This window comes from Ahaetulla prasina, chromosome 12 (genome assembly GCF_028640845.1).
Source record: "Ahaetulla prasina isolate Xishuangbanna chromosome 12, ASM2864084v1, whole genome shotgun sequence".
In the NCBI taxonomy this organism is placed as follows: Eukaryota; Metazoa; Chordata; class Lepidosauria; order Squamata; family Colubridae; genus Ahaetulla; species Ahaetulla prasina.
Genome location: NC_080550.1, coordinates 1841973 through 1859565, shown reverse-complemented (window position 1 = coordinate 1859565; position 17593 = coordinate 1841973). Strand labels below are relative to the sequence as shown.

Genomic DNA, 17593 nt, shown 5'->3' with positions numbered 1-17593 from the left:
CTACTCACGCACGCAGAGGCAGGCGATGAGCTTGGTGGCGCCCAGCGGGACGGGGCAGGTGGGGAAGATGGGCTTGAGTAGGTAGGTGGCGAAGACGAAGGCCACGATGTACTGCGAGGAGGGCCGGATGATGAGCAGCTCGATCCAGAGCTTGAGGAAGGCGGGCAGCGAGCCGTAGACCTCCAGCATGTAGGCGTAGTCGCCGCCCGACTTGGAGATGGTGGTGCCCAGCTCGGCGTAGCAGAGGGCGCCCGCGATGGAGAAGGCGCCGCACGCCGCCCAGATCACCAGCGCCAGCCCGGGCGAGCCGGCCTCCTTCAGCACCCCGGTGGGCGTCACGAAGATGCCCGAGCCGATGATGGTGCCCACGATGATGGCCACGCCGTTCAGCAGCGTGATGTTGCGCTTCAGCGCCACCGCGGCGCCCGCCTCCCCTTCATCCGCCGCCGAGGCGCAGCCGTTGCCCCGCGGGCCCGCCAGCATCCCCCGCGCCTCTTCCTCGGCCGCTCCCGCCGACGCCGCCGAGCCGCGCTTCTTGGCCGAACCGCCCGACATGGTCCAGCCGGAGGACGCGCCACGCGCTCGGCCCGGGCCACGCGCCCTCGCCTTTTATCCGCCTGAGCCGGCCGGGACCCGCCCCGGCACGTGGGAAAGGCTCGCCCGCCCACCCGCCGCAGCGCGCCCCGGTTGGCCGGTAGCAGCAGCAGCAGGAGGAGGAGGAGGAGGAAGAGGAAGGCGAGAGCGCGCTCAGCCTCAGCCAGCGCCGCCGTGCGCCAGGTTCGCCAGCCTTCATGGTAGCGGGCGCCCCGTGCGCTCTGGGAGCGCTCGGTTTGCCTTGCCTTGAGACCCCCGAACGGCCAAGCGCTGCCCCGAAGCTCCCCGCAATCGACGCTGGCAGGCCGCCGGCAAAATTAAGGGAGGGGGTCGTTCTCGGAATCACTAGTGTCAGAGTCAGTACTGACCATAAGCAGCAGACAAAGAAACCCATCGCAGTTGAAACCTCCGACCGTGGATCTAATTTAGTAAGTCAGTAAGTATCCACCATCCTTTGATTTCTAAAACTCTGGAAAAGAGAGCCTTCTCGGCCAAAACACAGAAATGTTGAACCGACCTCACCTGAAACATAATTTTTAAAACGATCTTTAAGAGAGATATTTTAAAAATAACGTTACATTTTATTTATTTGTAATTTTTAAAGTTATTATTCTTAGGGAAGGAGGGGTCCAGGGCGGCCAAGGTGCTGAGGCCCCTCGAAAGTCATAAGGCAGATGAAACGGCTGGAACTTCCTCCAGAAGTTTTAGCTGCTTCATCCCTGAAGGCTTTGAAGACGAGACTGGACAGCCATTTGTCTGAAAGGATCCGTACAGGGTCTCCTGCTCCAGCAAGAGGTTGGACTAGAAGACCTCTGAGGTCTCTTCCAACTCTTATTCTATTTGGCGAATAAAAATGGTTTTTTCATCTATTTTAGAGCGGTGCAATATTTTCCAACCAACAAAACCTAGAACTTAAAAACCCAGAAATCAAATTTTGTCTCATCTCCCCCCCACACACACTCACACACATGCTCGTTTAGGCCATGCCCAATTTATTGTAGGCAAATTATATTGTATGTTCATACATCCAAATAAATAATCAAGTGGGAATCAAAAAATTGGATACATTCGGCTTACACTGAGGGCACCTTTCGTTTTGAAAAAAAAATTGTCTTAAAGACAGATAATTGCAGCCCATTGGATTGGATTGCCTTTATTGAAAGGGGGGCCCATGGTAACATTTTTCACTAATGACGTCATTCAGTCTATAATGAATATTTCCTTCCCGGTGTGCTGCAAATAGAATTGTGGGCTCTCAGTGCTTTTTCTTCCATGAACTAGCAAAAGTGATTAATATCTTAATGACCGACTGGGCTGTTTGGTTTTCGCTGCTCCCTCACCTGGCACGTCACCTCCAGAGAAAATATATTTGCTTAAAGTACCAGATGTTAGCCTAGGAGCAGAACTACAGAACTCACACTGACCAGCTAAAGGCTTCATGCAAGTTAAAATGTTAAAAGGTCTCCACAAATAAAATGGGCCTTTAATATCCTGCAATAGTTAAACTGATCATTTTTCCATGTAATTGGTGAGGCATCTGCATTACCAACCCATCCAGCCTACCTTAATTTATTTATTAAATTGATAAGCTTCCCGTCTCACTCTGGAGTGACTCTTAGACTGTACAGCAATCCACCCTTTTGATGGAAGGAGCTCCCCAAAGCTTCTGCCTTTTTAATAAAATTGGTTTAGCTGGAAAAAGCGATACCTGATCCCTGGCTTTTTTTTTTCTTTTTTCTTTTCCCAACGCAGACTCATCCATCTCTCCTCTTACAAAGTAAACAAACATGCAAGTATATAATTTTAACTCGGTGGAGCTGACACGGACCAAACTGGGCTTGATGGGGGCAGGTGGGAAAGAAAACAAACCTAGCAGACAGATATCACATAACCTGAAAATAAAAAGGAGTTGTTGGTTGCCTGGAATAAACTTTGGGGTATTTGCTGTTTTTGTATTTTTCTCCTTGTCGGATTCTGCCCTCTAGTGGCCCTTGCCCAAAATTTCAGTGTTTGCAAAATTGCTGTAAAACAAAACATGTACCTTGACAACAGAGGTCATGTTCCGGACGCATGGACAAACCTTTCTTTGCCCCACATCTCTAGCAACATTAACGCCAGAAATGGAAGTTAGCGTTGCTCCCTGTTGATCTATGGTGGCTTGTTTTGGTGGATTGTGGTTTTCTGCTCGGCAGTTAGGGATTTTTCCGCTCAATTGCTGGATTGTTGTCTTCTACTGGAACGTCATTCCTGCTTGCCAAGGCTTTTCATGGGTTCCCATTGCAAGTTGACGCTGGTGACTAAGCCATCCTTCTGTTCCTCCTTCCCACCTGGATCCTTCAGGTCCTCTTTGCTCAGGGCGAGAGGCAGCTGATCCTTTTGCACGCCGGTCTTGTAAAAAGTGTGTAAAAAAGCTGCTCCGAGTCCTTTCCCCATTATTACTCTGCATTCAGCCGCAAAACCTTTTAAGGGGATTTGATTATGAAGACCGGCTCCTTGTGCTAAGGCCCAGGCGAGGGCAGGATTGTCACATCAAAGGGATTTAGCCAAAGTCAAGAGATAAGGCAGAAGTGACTTCTCACACAATCTCCAGAAAACAGCATGCTACTTCTAAAAGCAAGCTAGTTGTGAACCCCACAGCATCTGGGGCGGGTCAACCATGAAGGGCTCCTCTACCATAGTTTAACCCTCGATTTGGTCCTCAGCCCATCTCCAGGGGGTGGGGGGTTTGCGGCACCCAGCAAGGAACCTTTTCCTCTTTTCAGGACAGACTTTGGTTTAGATTTCTTTCTGTGGGAGAGTTAGAGATGTTTTTCTTCTATACACCTCTGCTAAACCTAGTTAAAAAAACCTGGTTATGCATTTCCCAAGGAGTAAACTCTTCAATAGAATTTGAAAATCCAACAACTGCCCTACCAGGGCAAAAAAATCTAGAAAATCATGGTTGCGTTCATTTTCTGCCTCTTTGGTGACACCGAAGTGACAAGAAGCTCATAATGTTGCTTTGGGCCATGTTATCACCCGTTAGCTTCCTATATTCAAGATATTGCTACCAACCTGCCTTCCATTGAGGACCTGTATACTGCACGAATCAAGAAGAGGGCCCTGAAAATATTTACAGATCCCTCACATCCAGGACATAAACTGTTTCAATTCCTACCCTCAAAATGACGCTATAGAGCACTGCACACCAGAACAACTAGACACAAGAACAGTTTTTTCCCGAAGGCCATCACTCTGCTAAACAAATAATTCCCACAGCACTGTCAAACTATTTACTAAATCTGCACTACTATTAATCTTCTCATCGTTCCCATCACCCATCTCCTTCCACTTACGAGTGTAACTTTGTTGCTCGTATCCTTATGATTTATACTGATTTGATTGTTTCCTGATTGCTTATTTGTAGCCTATGACTACCATTGTTAAATTTGTACCCTATGACAATCATTAAGTGTTGTGAGTGTTGTACCTTGATGAAGGTATCTTTACTTTTATGTATACTGAGAGCATCTGCACCAAGACAAATTCCTTGTGTGTCCAATCACACTTGGCCAATAAAAAATTCTATTCTATTCTATATTCTGCTACAAATGAAGTGTGAAGTGCCAGCCTTGTCCAACATTCACACACACACACACACACAGTTTCCCTTCAGAAGGCCTCTCTCATTTTTGAAAACTGTCAATTTGCAGAATTCAGTTGTTCTGCAGACGGGGCTCTCTTCTTCATAGGTCGCCTGGCAAAGACAATAGCATCCAAAACAGAAGCAGGCGTGTGTTGAGAGGACGTATTTCCTGTGCTTCGAGACCATAATGAACCGTCCACATTATTCCTCAACAAGTGTTGCCGTCAAAACAGTAGGATATTGTTTTCCCCTCTCAGTGCATTTTAGGAGAAAACATTTTTATCTAGTTGTTGTCACTTCCCACACAATGAAACAATTCATTTTCTCTCCTCCCTCTTTCCCAAGGCAAATATAGCTGAAATAACTTCTGGACAACGGAGAGAGAAAACGTCATATTTATTATAAAGATGCCTAACAGCGTAAGCTTCCTTTCTGCGCCGTTTTTATAAAAGCTGAATAGATTCATCAATCTCTCAGGCCGCCTATTCCGATTCTTTTACAGGTAGAGGAAAAAGGACTTAGGAGATACAAAACACTCTGATATGAAAAACAGAAAGTCACATCTTAAAATCGTCAAGCTTGTGCAGCAATGTTGTAAGGCTTGATTTGTTCCTGCTTCGATACACACAAATTAAGGTTGTTAACACACAAGTCCTCCTATGTGGCTGACCAGGACTTCACATCTTGAATGCCCCATATCAGTTATGGCACCAAATGTGTGCTCACTAAACCTCAAATGAAGGTTTAGCAAGCTGCTACAAGGAATTGATTCTCTCCCACAGGGTCAGGCACTGTGCAGGCTCTATCTAGTGTTTGTGTTTTAAAGGCTATCAAAGTGCTACAGAATGAAAAAAAATATATGCATATTTACAATCTGGCAGGTTTTGTGCATCAGTTAAGTACACATATTTAGGATAGGAAATGGATCCTATCATGTTTCCTTGTAATGTATATTGTGCCTATGTTAGGTATTTCCTTCTTAGGGCGCCTGGTTGTTTCATAGCCCGAAATCCATTCAAATCTGCTGATTTAAACAGAAAAGATTTTCCCCTTCTTTCCTAGACCCCAAATAACTCCCAGCCTCTTGTATGTACAGAGACAGAAAAATTGCTGGGGGAGGAGAGGAACGGCTATAAAGTTAGACTACCCGTTAGAGGTAGATGAGGCTTAGGCCGTCTGGCAAAAGTTTCTGCAACAGAATTGCCCTCAGGTGCGTTAATACTATAATTCCCAGAACAATCGGCAATTCAGGTTGTTACAATCCTGGCATCTGGGTCAAAGTAGCTTGACACCCAAATCAAATTGCTGCCCTTGTCAAATTGTATAAATTCCCTCTCTCAGTGACCAGACCTGGTTCCTTAGAGGTCCTCGGAGAGGCCTTGCCCAACTATTCAGCTCCTCCAACGCAACATCTGCTGATGGAGAAACACCTGGACAGCAGAGGTGAGGCTTGGAGTCCTAACTGGTGCTTTGATCTGTTCTTGGGGAGAAGAGTCCAAGCAGTTCTCACACTACGAGGGCAGCCTTTTGGAAGAGGGAAGGACCAGAAATCTCTCGGCCCCTTTGAAGCCACGGATCTTGTCCCCAGTTTGATGCTAAACTACTTTTCGGGCGCAGATAATCACATTTGGCCTCTTAAAGATGCAGAGTGTCCTGAAGGGGCCCCATCTCACGGGAGCGGAACATCTGGTCCTCCAGCGGCTTTTCCACGTCCTGCCAGAAGCGCTTTGGAAAGGAGGAGCGGACTGTTCGGTCCATGATGGGCTGCAGTGGACGGAAGTTGTCCACCATCCTCTTCTCGTCTTCTCCAGCCGGGCTAAAGAGCAGCATCCGAAAGACCTCGAGCTGGAGAGGAGAAACAGCAGTCAAGAGAAGGGAGGGCAAGGAGATGGCATTCTCGTGGGTCCCCTGAAGAGCTCCTGGAAAGGACTCGACCTTCTCAGCCCAGACTGGCCGACAGGAGCCTTCAAATGCAACAGGAGCATTTGCAGCACAGCGGAGAATCTGGAAGACGCAATGGGACTTCTAATCTTTTTGCATTTTTATCCTGCACATGAGTTCTACCCTGGGTTCAACTACTCCCAACTCAGGATCCAGGTAGTTGCAATAGTTAAGCTAGATATTTTATTTATTTATTTATTTATTTTGTCACAGTATATATAAGCATAAGCATGAAATAACTATACAATATATAAGCATATATGAGTATGTAATAACTATATTAATTGGATATAATGAAAGGAAACAATAGGACAGGAACAGTAGGCACGCTTGTGCTCTTATGCACGCCCCTTACAGACCTCTTAGGAATGGGGTGAGGTCAATAGTAGACAGTTTTTGGTTGAAGCTTTGGGGATTTTGGGAAGACACCACAGAGTCAGGTAGTGTATTCCAAGTATTAACAACTCTGTTACTGAAGTCATATTTTCTGCAATCAAGATTGGAGCGGTTCACATTAAGCCAGAGTAGAATGGTTGTCACCACCAGCCACGATGGAGGACATCCAACTTTCTCTCTCTCCATCCTGCTGATCCCAAGACAGCTCAATCCTCTACTCTCCGTTTATCCGCACAAAAGTACCTTTACGTACGTTGCAATAAGGACAATGGTTAAAGTGGGAAGACTGACAGGGCAGGAACTTGTTCTGCCATGCCTATGGATCAAATTTCAGCTCATCTCCTATTTCAACCTGGGTCCTTTGCATCTCTTTCACAAGAGAATCCTGGATGAAGCCATAACATCATTTGTTTAGCTACGGCTTGGCCTGATGTACAAAACCAACCATGGTTTATGACTTGCCCTTATACCCAGATCAAACCACTAGTCTTTGTTCCATAAATTATGGTTGAAACAAACCACAGCTGAGTGGGAAATGTGAAGTCTATCCATAAATTACTGCTAAGCATGATTTTGGATGGCATGGTTCCTTCCCCTTTCTCAAATCTGGTTCCCCTTTGACAGACCTGGTCTTCATCAACCTCAATGGCTTTCTTCTTGATGATCCAGGTGACCGACTCTGAAAGCGGAGGGGTGGTCAGAGATCCCGAGTAAGTCCAATAATCTGGACATGAAGGCAACAAGCAGGAAGGATCAAACTCTTCCAGTTCAACCAGAGAATCCTAAGAAATTTCACCAACAGCAACACAGTTAGTTTGGGACAGCTGTAAGGTGTTCCCTGTTTGCAAATATCCTCTTCGGTTTTTGAAACGTAATGTCAGAGTTCCAAGTAATACACCCATAGCAAACAGAACTCCGAGGCAAGTAGGTTCCTCAAAGGTTTGTTGGATATATCATATTGGCATAGACTGTCCTTGGTTCTCAGGGGTAAACTATTTTGTTTTGGCTACAAGACCCCAGCTATCTCTTTTCCCCCGTCCCTCTCCCTCATCACCATTGTGGCAGCACTGAAGCCTCCAAGATGGCCTTAGTCGGGCCCGCTTCAGAGTTGACATACAGATTATAAAAATCCCCTTGTATGCCCACTCATCTTCGTCTTTCTTCTTCCACTTTTAGGAAGCAAGAATTAAAAGGCAGTACTCTGCTTCCTCTGAGTAGACAGGGCAGTCCAGGCAAGTAGGAAAGAAGTCAACTTCCATCTTACCTTATACTTAATGGATGGCAAGGCATCTACTAATTTCTGCAGGCCATTATGATTGGCTCCAAGCTGTCAAAGCAGAGATAAGTTTTGGATTCAGATCTAAAGGTTTTGTACCAATAACATCTCTACTCCTTGATAAACTTTAGGACAACGGGGGTTTCTGATCTTCCGATCCCACCCATTTCCCCACTAATGGCTTCTCTGAAAGATCACCCAAGAAAAAAAATCCCAAAATAAACAAAGTTGCTGGCTCTCTGCAGAGAAGTTTCTTTATCCGTTACACGAAGGACTTATGGCCAAAGTTGGTCTTCTCCTCCCCCTTCCTTCCCACAGGTCTGCTTTTGTCTCTATTTACACCTTCCTTCCTATATCCCCACCCTGACAGTTTGCGTATAAAATTGGCCAGGTCCCCCAATTATATTCTGAGGCTGTTATTGCAAGATAAACACACCCACACCCACCCACCCACCCACACACACACACATCCATGCAAACCACAAAGAAATCAAAACAAACACAGTTACTTAAACGATGCTTATTGTGTAAGAAAAACAACAACAGATTGGGAGGAACAATAGGAAAATTGCCATTTTTCAACCATACCTTCAAAAAAACCCCGATGACAGCCAAACCATTTTCGTCCATTAGAGCTTCTTCGAAACTTCCGAATTTGCAGCAATTCCAGTGAACCAAATGCAGCTGGAAGGAACAAGGGGAACCCTAAGTCTTTTCAAAGAGGGGACATCCTGGAAGACGATGCTCTGGACAGCTGTCCACAAGGCAGCTCCAGAGAAACCACAGTGCCTGAGGCGAAGAGCAGTTGCAAGCTATGAAGCCATTGGGAGTGGTAAGACCTGCACGCCTTTCCTGGGTGCAGAATGAGATGCCGCTTCCCCAGAAATTAAGCTATCTCTCTGGACCACCTTTGGGGGAATGATGGGGGAAGAGCCCATCATCTCATTCACCTTACAAGCATCTAGGCTAATCTTTTTTTTATTTATTAATTAATTTATATTGCTGCCTATTCGCCCATGGTGACTCAAGGCGGCTTACAGAATATTAAAAAAATCACATTAAAAAAAACAGTAAAATTTATTAAAAAATCAAATAAATTAATCCGTGGAGGATTTAATTTTTTTTACTACCGGTTCTGTGGATGTGGCTTGGTGGGCGTGGCAGAGGCAGGATACTGTAAAATCTCCATTCCCACCCCACTCCAGGGGAAGATTACTGCAAAATCCCCATTTCCTCCCGATCAGCTGGGATTCGGGAGGCAGAGAATAGATGGGGATGGGGCCAGTCAGAATTTTTACTACTGGTTCTCCGAACTACTCAAAATTTCCACTACTGGTTCTCCAGAACTGGTCAGAACCTGCTGAAACCCACCTCTGAAATTAATGTAATAAAATCACCCCTGATCCCTACCTCCTGCCCCAGCAACAACAGATCACATGAGCCATTTAATGGGCTCCATCCCTCTCTGGCAGAACCAGGTCTTCAGTGCCTTCCAGAAGAGAATTAGGGTGGGGGCGGTTCTAATCTCTGGGGAAAATGATGTTCCAGAGAGAGGGAACCACCACAGAGAAGGCCCTTCTTCTGGGTCCCACCAGGTGTATCTCCCTTGGGGATGGGACCCACAGTATTCCCTGCCTCCCCGATCTTCCTCTTACCTCAGCTGGGAACACTTGGCAGTCCACGGTGTGCTCGGAGCCCCATTCGTTGACAGCCCCCCAGTGAAAATGGAACTGCTTCAGCCGGTAGTTGTTCTCCAGGGGACCTCCCGTTATGACTAATGTGGAGAAAAGGCATGCCTTCAGGGCAGTGGTGGGTTGCCCCCGGTTTGGTCTGGTTCTATAGAACCGGTACTAAACCGGCAGGAGGCTCCGCCCTCTGACCCAAACATCATCAAAACTCTTCTGCGCATGCGGAGCAAGCGTGGAGCAAGCGCGCGCGGGCACGATGCGAACCATTAGTAAAGGTAAATAGAACCCACCCCTGCTTCAGGGGGATGGGGGTGTAGAGGAGGGGTCTGCACAAGGGGACCCTGGATTCTGGACCACTTGTTAATGGCTTCAAACCATCAAAAGGCCATTTGGAGCTTATGGTATCGTTTTCTTTTATGTACACTGAGAGCATATGCACCAAGACAAATTCCTTGTGTACCCAATCACACTTGGCCAATATAAAATTCTATTCTATTCTATTCTATTCTATTCTATTCTATTCTATTCTATTCTATTCTACTCTACTCTACTCTACTCTACTCTACTCTACTCTACTCTACTCCACTCCACTCCACTCCACTCCACTCCACTCCACTCCACTCCACTCCATTCCATTCTATTCTATTCTATCCTACATTGGGAAGAGTTCATGCAGACACCTCCACAATCCAATGAAGTATAAGAGGGGGAAAGATGCCCAGAATAATTTGATTTGCAAAATTATTGTATTAGAACCCATCTCAGTAAAGTAGCCTTTATTGAGGAACTCAACTCCCAGTCTGGTCTAACTAAGTGAGGCTGATACCACCCAATTCTAACTCAAACGATCACTGGCATTTTAGGAGAAAATTTACTTGGCATGTAACGGATCTCCTCTGCTTTGGTAAATAAGAGTCTCTGGACAGAGTAGCTCCAAGGTGCTTGTATCCCCAGAACTAAAGATAGAGTCTTCATTGATCCATGGTCTTTCCAGAGCTATTTCTGGCCTCCTGATCAATATTGGTCACCATAAAAGCCAGAAAGATTCTCGGAGCCCAGCAGTCAAGTAGGCTTCTAAAAAAGCCAGGCCTGCAGATGATCAGGGTGTAATTGTCCAATTCAGTGCATGCAAAATCTTGGACACAGTTTTTAACAACACAGCCTTATCGATGTCAGGTGTGTATTCTGATCTCTTCGCCCAGGAAAAATCTCAACAAAGCGCAACAATTGACATTTGATGCCAAGCCCAGCAACGGTTTTATAATACATTGCTTGCTTTGGCAGGTAAACTGGGAACAGATCAATCTTCAACTGTCAAAAAGTGATGTTTTAAGCAAATTAAGACCTCCTGGCCTAACATTTTCTCCAAGGAGAAGAGAGCAAAGCTGGAAGGGTTAAATTATGACACCACAAATCCATTTTTATCCATTCCAACTGTAGTTGCATCTGTCAGATAGGTTTGTATCTCAGGGAATAGAAAAGAATATCCTGAGCCCTGGAAAGTCTAATGATTTCTCAACAGCCGGCAGAACCAAAACGGCCGTTTCTCCGTTTCCTGTTCCCCCCCCCCCCATTTTGAGATTTTCCGAGAATGACGGAAAAGGCTGAGCATGGCCGCCCTCTTGTGGACACCAAAGGGTGCGCAGAATTTCAGAAGCCAAACGCAGCTGTTTACTTTCAGATCTGACCCAGAACCAGGAAAAAACTTGAAATACAGCCCTCAAGCCACATTCCTGACGGGTCAAATACCAGAAGTAGATCCCAAGCTTCTAATTAAGGTGGGAAGGAAGTCACAAAAAACACCGTGTGGCTTTTTTTTGCTAGCTTGAGCCCTTGGCAACTGCAAGGTTTCCATTGGTTGGGGATGAAACTTCGCATTAGCATTTTGGAAACCTTTCTGTCCCCGAGCCACAATGTCCTTCTCTTCTACACGTTCTACCAGTCACCAGAATACCAGCAATACACATCAATAGAATACCAGCAGTATGTATTTTGATATTTGTCCCCTAGCTGCCATCCTGTGTGCCCGCCACCAATCTTCTTTCACCCTGGCTACAAATCTGAGGGCATTTTGTCCGGTATCCTGTTTCTATGCCCATTGACTTACCTTCCTGCACTGTCTTTCCTTCTCAACTTTAGCTTTAATCCACTTTTCCTCTTCTCTGATTTTATTTTCCTTGAAGGGCAGAAGCAAGGAGAAAGAAAGGGAGAGAGAGAGAGACAGAGACCCCAAAAACTAAAAGAAGGAGACAGCATTAAAAGTAAAGGAGAAAGAAGGGTGAACATAAGCATTTATGTTTCTGAAAAACAACAAAGAACACAAAGGGAAAAAGTGCAGGAAAGCGGTGTTTCTCAAACGTGGCAACTTTAAGATGTGTGGACTTCAACTCCCAGAATTCCCCAGCCAGCCGACCAATTCTGAGAGTTGAAGTCCACATGCTGGCTAGAGAATTCTGGGAGTTAAAGTCCACAAGTCTTAAAGTTGCCAAGTTTAGAGACCCTTGTCATAAAGCACTGCTGTGTTACTCCAAAAACTAGGTGGACGAACCCCTAAGGTTGAGCTTGATCCAAGGAGTGGGAACAGGGGCTGCTGAACTGTAACTCCCAATAGCCCTCATCCTATGAGGGATGCTGGGACTTGTAGTTCAGCAACATCAGGCCATTAAAAATTTGGGATGTGCCATACATTGGATTCCAAGGCAAAACAAGCAAACAATGCAACAGCAGATATCATGCCTGAGGCTGCTTTAAGGGTTTGCATACCGATGCTCTGTCGGTTCCACATTTTGCCTTCAAACCCAGAGTGTTACCCAGCACTTACATTTGTATGCTCTTTCTCAAAGCAGGATTTAATACTTGAGCGGCCTGACACTGATTCACAGACCGGATTGTTCACAATTGTGCAAAGCCATTAAGGCAGGGGTCTCCAACCTTGGTCCCTTTAAGACTTGTAGACTTCAACTCCCAGAGTCCCTCAGCCAGCAAAGCTGGCTGAGGAACTCTGGGAGTTGAAGTCCACAAGTCTTAAAGGGACCAAGGTTGGAAATCCCTGCATTAAGGGGTTCTTTTAATTTCTGCCCCAGGCAATCCTGTTCCTGTGTGATGGAATAGCATAGCTGTAGGAGCACAGAAGGCATAGTCTTAAGTCAGCTGATAAAGTTGACCTTTTTTTTTTCTTTCTTAAAAAGAGGGGGAGAGAGAGAGAGAGAGAGAGAGAAATAAGGCCCGTGCAAAGCTTGGCCAGATACAGGATAAAAGATTTCCCAAGACCAGGAGAGCAGAACAGGCATTGCTTAATAGGGAGGCCCTATCTTTTTCAGATCCTTTCAGGTGCCTTATTCAGAAAGCTTATCTGTCAGCTGAGTCAAGGTGATAACCAGCGTTTACATTTCGGTAATATAGATTGCCAAGCACCTTTCATCAGACAACAAGCAGTATGAAAGCACGCAGATGGCATCTTGTATTTACAGACGCAAAAGGCAAGGTAAAAACTGAGCACAGGGGATCAGAGGTTTTGGAAGAGTGCCCTCTACTTAAAGAACGATAATTAATTTTTTAAATGTCAGCTAGCTTGCATTTGGAAGAGAATTTTTGCAGGCACAACAAATCTGGGGAACTGTACAGAGAAAAGACCCAGGTGGTTTATTAGACACCCCCTTGGCTAATTGGGGCACAAGCAACTCGACCACAAAATATCTGATGGTGCGAAGTATATACCTACACACACCCCTAAGCATGACCGTGTCTACTACACTTTTCAGAGTTACTTGGATTTTGAAATCTTTCTGCTAACCGGCACAAATTCCTTTTCAAGTCATTGCTTCTACGTTCAGCCTCTGAAAACTCACCGTACACCTTAAGTTTCAGTTGCTCTTACTTGATTTATCCGTGGTGTCCTCAAACTCAACCAGGAAGGAGTATCCGTTGTTCCACATGTGGAGACAAGTGTCCGGGTCATAGCGGATTTCCAGGGGTTTCAGATGAGGGTCATAAACACTGTCTCGCCACTGGATATTGATCGGAGACTGGCGGCTGCCTCCCGGGATAGTAATTGGGCTCTGCCAGAGGGGGTGTACTGGAAGGAGAGGGGGTAGACCAGGATTTAGGAACCTTGGCAATTTTGAAGATGGGTGGACTGCAACTCCCAGAATTGCCCAGCCAGCATACTTTAAGATAAATGGACTTCTACTCCCAGAGTTCCTCAGCCAGCATACTTTAAGGTGGGTGGACTGCAACTCCCAGAATTCCCCAGCCAGCATGCTGACTAGGGAATTCTGGGAGTTGCAGTCCACCCATCTCACAGTTACTTAGTTTGAGAAACATGGCTATAGAGACTATTGAAGAAACATTCAGTCCTAGCAGCTATGAAGTGATAAAGGTAGCTTTAGCTTAAAGCCTTCAAGTTTTCATTCTCCAGGAATAACAGCTCCGTAGGTTGAGGAGAAATTTCAGTTAAGTTTTCAAGTGGTATTGGATTTCAGGCCCAGGGGGACACCTGGTGAAATGCTGCACAGATGCCCACACAATTTTTCCACGCAGCCTCCTTTATTTTGCTAAGCAGGGCACTGACTCACTGCGTGTATACAGGATGAAATTCTGTTATGGGCCATTCTCTTCCTTGACATCTCAATTATCTCCGGGTGATAAGTTTGATCTGATGAGTTTCTTTCTCTTTGTTTTGAAATGAGTCAGTGCCCTGGTTAACAAAATAATGGAGGCGGCACCGAAAATCCAGATCCGGTGAACCAGGCGATCCTTCCCCATGAAAACATCTCCAGGGGTTGAATTGCAGGGCTACCTAATAGCCAAGGGCCAGAAAAAACTCCCCATTCCTTTCTTTGGGAGGCAAGTCTGTGCAAATAGATTGAATCTGGGATATGGTGATAGCAGGAGAATAAACACTGCCTGGAGATGGAGAAAGGCAGGAAGGGAGTTTGGCTTTGGTTTTCCAAACACGGGGAATCCATCCTCAGCAGAAGCCAAGGGAAAATACCTGGAAAAGGCTGGGGGGAAGCAAGAGGGGGGGATAGGGAAGGAGGACGGAAGGCCTGGTGGGGGAAACAGGTTTTCTGATGAAATGAGTGCAGCTCCCCAAAACTTCTGCCTTGGGACAAACTGATGCTCTCTTTTGAAGCCACCATCTTCTAACCCAAAGAAAAAAAACCGGAAACCATCATCACCCCTCCCACCCCTATTCCTTTCTGCCCTCTGGTGTTTCTAAACAGCTGGGAGGGGGTGCTATTAAAGGGGGCAAGAGGTGGCTAAGATGGAAACCTTGGGGGGAGGAAGCTGGATCCCTCAAACTGGAGCTGCTTAGAGGAAGGAAGGAAGGAAGGAAGGAGGGAGGGAGGGAGGGAGGGAGGGAGGGAGGGAGGGAGAGAAGGAAAAGGGTGGGGAAAGAGGGGAGGGGAGGAAGGGATGAGAGAAGGAAGAAGAAAATGGAAAGGAGAGAAGGAGAAGGAAGGAAGGAAGGAAGGAAGGAAGGAAGGAAGGAAGGAAGGAAGGAAGGAAGGAAGGAAGGAAAAGGGTGGGGAAAGGGAGGAGGGAGGAGGGAGGAGGAGAGAAGGAAGGAAGAATATGGAAAGGAGAGAAGAAGGAGAAGGAAGGAAGGAAGGAAGGAAGGAAGGAAGGAAGGAAGGAAGGAAGGAAGGAAGGAAGGAAAAGGGTGGGGAAAGGGGAGGGGAGGAAGGGATGAGAGAAGGAAGGAAGAAAATGGAAAGGAGAGAAGAAGGAGAAGGAAGGAAGGAAGGAAGGAAGGAAGGAAGGAAGGAAGGAAGGAAGGAAGGAAGGAAGGAAGGAAGGAAGGAAGGAAAGGGTGGGGAAAGGGGAGGGGAGGAAGGGATGAGAGAAGGAAGGAAGAAAATGGAAAGGAGAGAAGAAGGAGAAGGAAGGAAGGAAGGAAGGAAAAGGGTGGGGAAAGGGGAGGGGAGGAAGGGATGAGAGAAGGAAGGAAGAAAAGGGAAAGAAGGAAGGAAGGAGGGAAGAGGGTCCCTCCCTCCTTCCCCGCCGGCCACTCACCGCCGTCCCGGAGGCGATAGGAAGCGCAGGCACCGAGGCTGCAGCGGCGCGTTCCGGTCGGGCCGGCGAAGGCTGCGGGCGCCTGGCGGAGTAGCAGCGGCAGGAGCAGCCGGGCCATGGTGGCGACCGGCCGGTTCCGGTCGCTCCGCCCGCCTGGACCACCAGACGCCGGCGCGGAGCTTCTGGCCGGCTGGGCGGGCAGCCTCCTTGGCCGGCTCCTCCTCCCAGCTGAGCGTCGCTGCCCGGCCCCAGATTGAGGCTTCCCGGGGCGGAGCCCGCAGCCCGGCGCTTGCGAGGGTCTCTGGGGAGACGACGGGGGGAGGAAGCCGCTTTATGCAATCCAGCCCCTCTTTTCGGGGTGGGTGGGTAGGAAGCCCCCTCCCACCGGCAGCCGGCTGGTTGAGAGTCGAGTAAACTTTTTGTGTTTTCTTTGCGTGCCAAATTATAAACTAAGAAAAAACTTTTTGAAAAGTGAAAGTTAAGAGAGTGGGGCAGTCGTGGGAACCGTTCCCAGGCTAGACACGGAACTCCGACTGGAAGGGCAGAAAGACGGGGTGGGTTGACCCGATAAACCGGGCTCTTCAGGGGTGGGTGGGCTGGAGGGGCAAAGCGAGACCCTCTCCCCGCGGGGCAAATTTCGGAAAAGTTGGTTTGGCTAAAACCAGCGTTTCTCAACCTGCTTGAAGTCCTGTGTGGATTTCAACCGCGAATGCTGGCTGGGGAATTCAGGGAGTTGAACTTCACGAGTCTTAAAAGTGGCCAAGTTTGGAGACCCCCCGCCCAAGACAACGGGACTGTCTTTGGATTGGAAAAATAATTTTTTGTAACGTTGATGGATGAGACTTTGCCTCCCCGCCTGCTGTCTCTGGCAAAGGACTTTTCCCTAAAAAGCAGCCTCCGCTTCAGTTGCTTATGAACTTCCTTGGGGAGCAGAGAAGTTCCTGGCTCCTTTGGGTGAATTAAGAGATATAACGCCTCCTTTGTGGAGTGGGGGGCGAGTTCACGGAGCCTGGAAAAACAGCCAAAGCATTCCCTTGCCTGGCTTTCTTGAAATAGGCTTTGAAAAATGGCTGTCTCTAAAAAAACAACAACAGAGCCTGCATTGATATTTCTAACTCTTTCCTCTAAATAAAGAATTTGACTTCGCCATCATTTGAAGGGCTTGTTTCAAGGAATGTTCTATTCCAAGGGCATCTCACTTTTTGATTGTGAATAAACTGAACAATACTGTTAGGGGAAGGTTCGCCAGGGCTCTGTGCCCAGCTTGGATTATAAAGAAGGCAGCTTGGCTCTGGCTGGAGTGCTTCCACACTTGTTCCATGTGCAAAAGGGCCACTTCTTAGTCCCCCCCACCTCCACTGGACACAGTCCAGATTGTCATAGGAACATAGTAAGGTCTTGTGCAGATAGAGCTGAACTGGAGCGATTTTATTTTACTCTAGTAGAGTTTTCTCAACCTCAGCCGCTTAAAGATGCATGGACTTCAACTCCCAGAATTCAGGATCAAGCTGGCTGGGGAATCCTGGGACCTGAAATCCACACAACTTCAAGCGGTTGAGGAAACTGCTCTAGTAAAATAACGCTCTTCTGTTTTCCTTCGTGGTTGCCCTTGAGAAGTATAAAACTGACTTCTAAAAGGCAGCCTGTCCTTGGGGCTTTTAAAGGAACTCTGCATGCTGCACACAGCTGCACATTAATACCTGTGGCGCACATTTTATCCTTAGCAAATAAACGGTGCTTGCACAACACGCTAAAACCTGTACACGTCCAAACTACAGTGACAAAGTAGAAGCCAAGGTATTACTCGAGGTCTTCTTATCTGAACCAGACGCCCCATTCAACTCTCATGTAGGTTATTGTGTGAGTGCATCCATCATGGTTTGCTAGCCGTGGCTTACAACTTAGTGTGATGAACGAGCATAGCTGGTCCCCACTACTAATGGGCTGAGAAACCCAAAGACAAGTGAATGCTCATATTGGAAGGTGGAAATATAGGGGTGGAGGTTGGGGGGAGAATTTAAGGCAGGTTTTTAAAATGGGAAGGCTTTGGAACAC

The 17593-nt window shown here is 47.0% G+C and overlaps 2 protein-coding genes across 3 annotated transcripts in view; both read right to left on the bottom strand.

The window, feature by feature from the left end:
- SLC7A5 (solute carrier family 7 member 5) overlaps positions 1-646 on the bottom strand; it is a 28903-nt gene extending 28257 nt beyond the window's left edge. The window contains exon 1 of the mRNA XM_058154976.1: positions 9-646. Within this exon, the coding sequence (XP_058010959.1) occupies positions 9-555 (547 nt within the window). The 5' untranslated portion in view covers positions 556-646. The remainder of the gene's footprint in view (positions 1-8) is intronic.
- A 3952-nt stretch (positions 647-4598) lies between these two features.
- CA5A (carbonic anhydrase 5A) lies at positions 4599-15773 on the bottom strand. Of its 2 annotated transcripts, XM_058155375.1 has the most exons (7): positions 15539-15771; positions 13398-13595; positions 9488-9606; positions 8421-8516; positions 7821-7883; positions 7183-7338; positions 4599-6064 (listed from the first exon to the last, which is right to left on the bottom strand). In XM_058155375.1, exons 1-7 carry the CDS (start codon positions 15654-15656, stop codon positions 5855-5857), a joined length of 960 nt encoding a protein of 319 aa, XP_058011358.1. In that variant the 5' UTR covers positions 15657-15771; the 3' UTR covers positions 4599-5854. The 2 variants fall into 2 exon arrangements, with proteins under 2 accessions (XP_058011358.1, XP_058011360.1); XM_058155377.1 differs by lacking the exon at positions 7183-7338 and having other exon boundaries at positions 15539-15773.
- Between the last annotated feature and the right edge of the window lie 1820 nt (positions 15774-17593).

What these genes read in the sequence shown, in the direction of transcription:
- CA5A (XM_058155375.1), bottom strand. Translation starts at nt 15,656, where the DNA reads ATGGCCCGGCTGCTCCTGCCGCTGCTACTCCGCCAGGCGCCCGCAGCC. An exon ending in GGACACCACGGATAAATCAA is followed by an intron (nt 9,607 to 13,397) that starts GTAAGAGCAACT and finishes TCTCCACATTAG; the next exon opens with TCATAACGGGAGGTCCCCTG. An exon ending in TTGAGGTTGATGAAGACCAG is followed by an intron (nt 6,065 to 7,182) that starts GTCTGTCAAAGG and finishes TCTCCTCTCCAG; the next exon opens with CTCGAGGTCTTTCGGATGCT.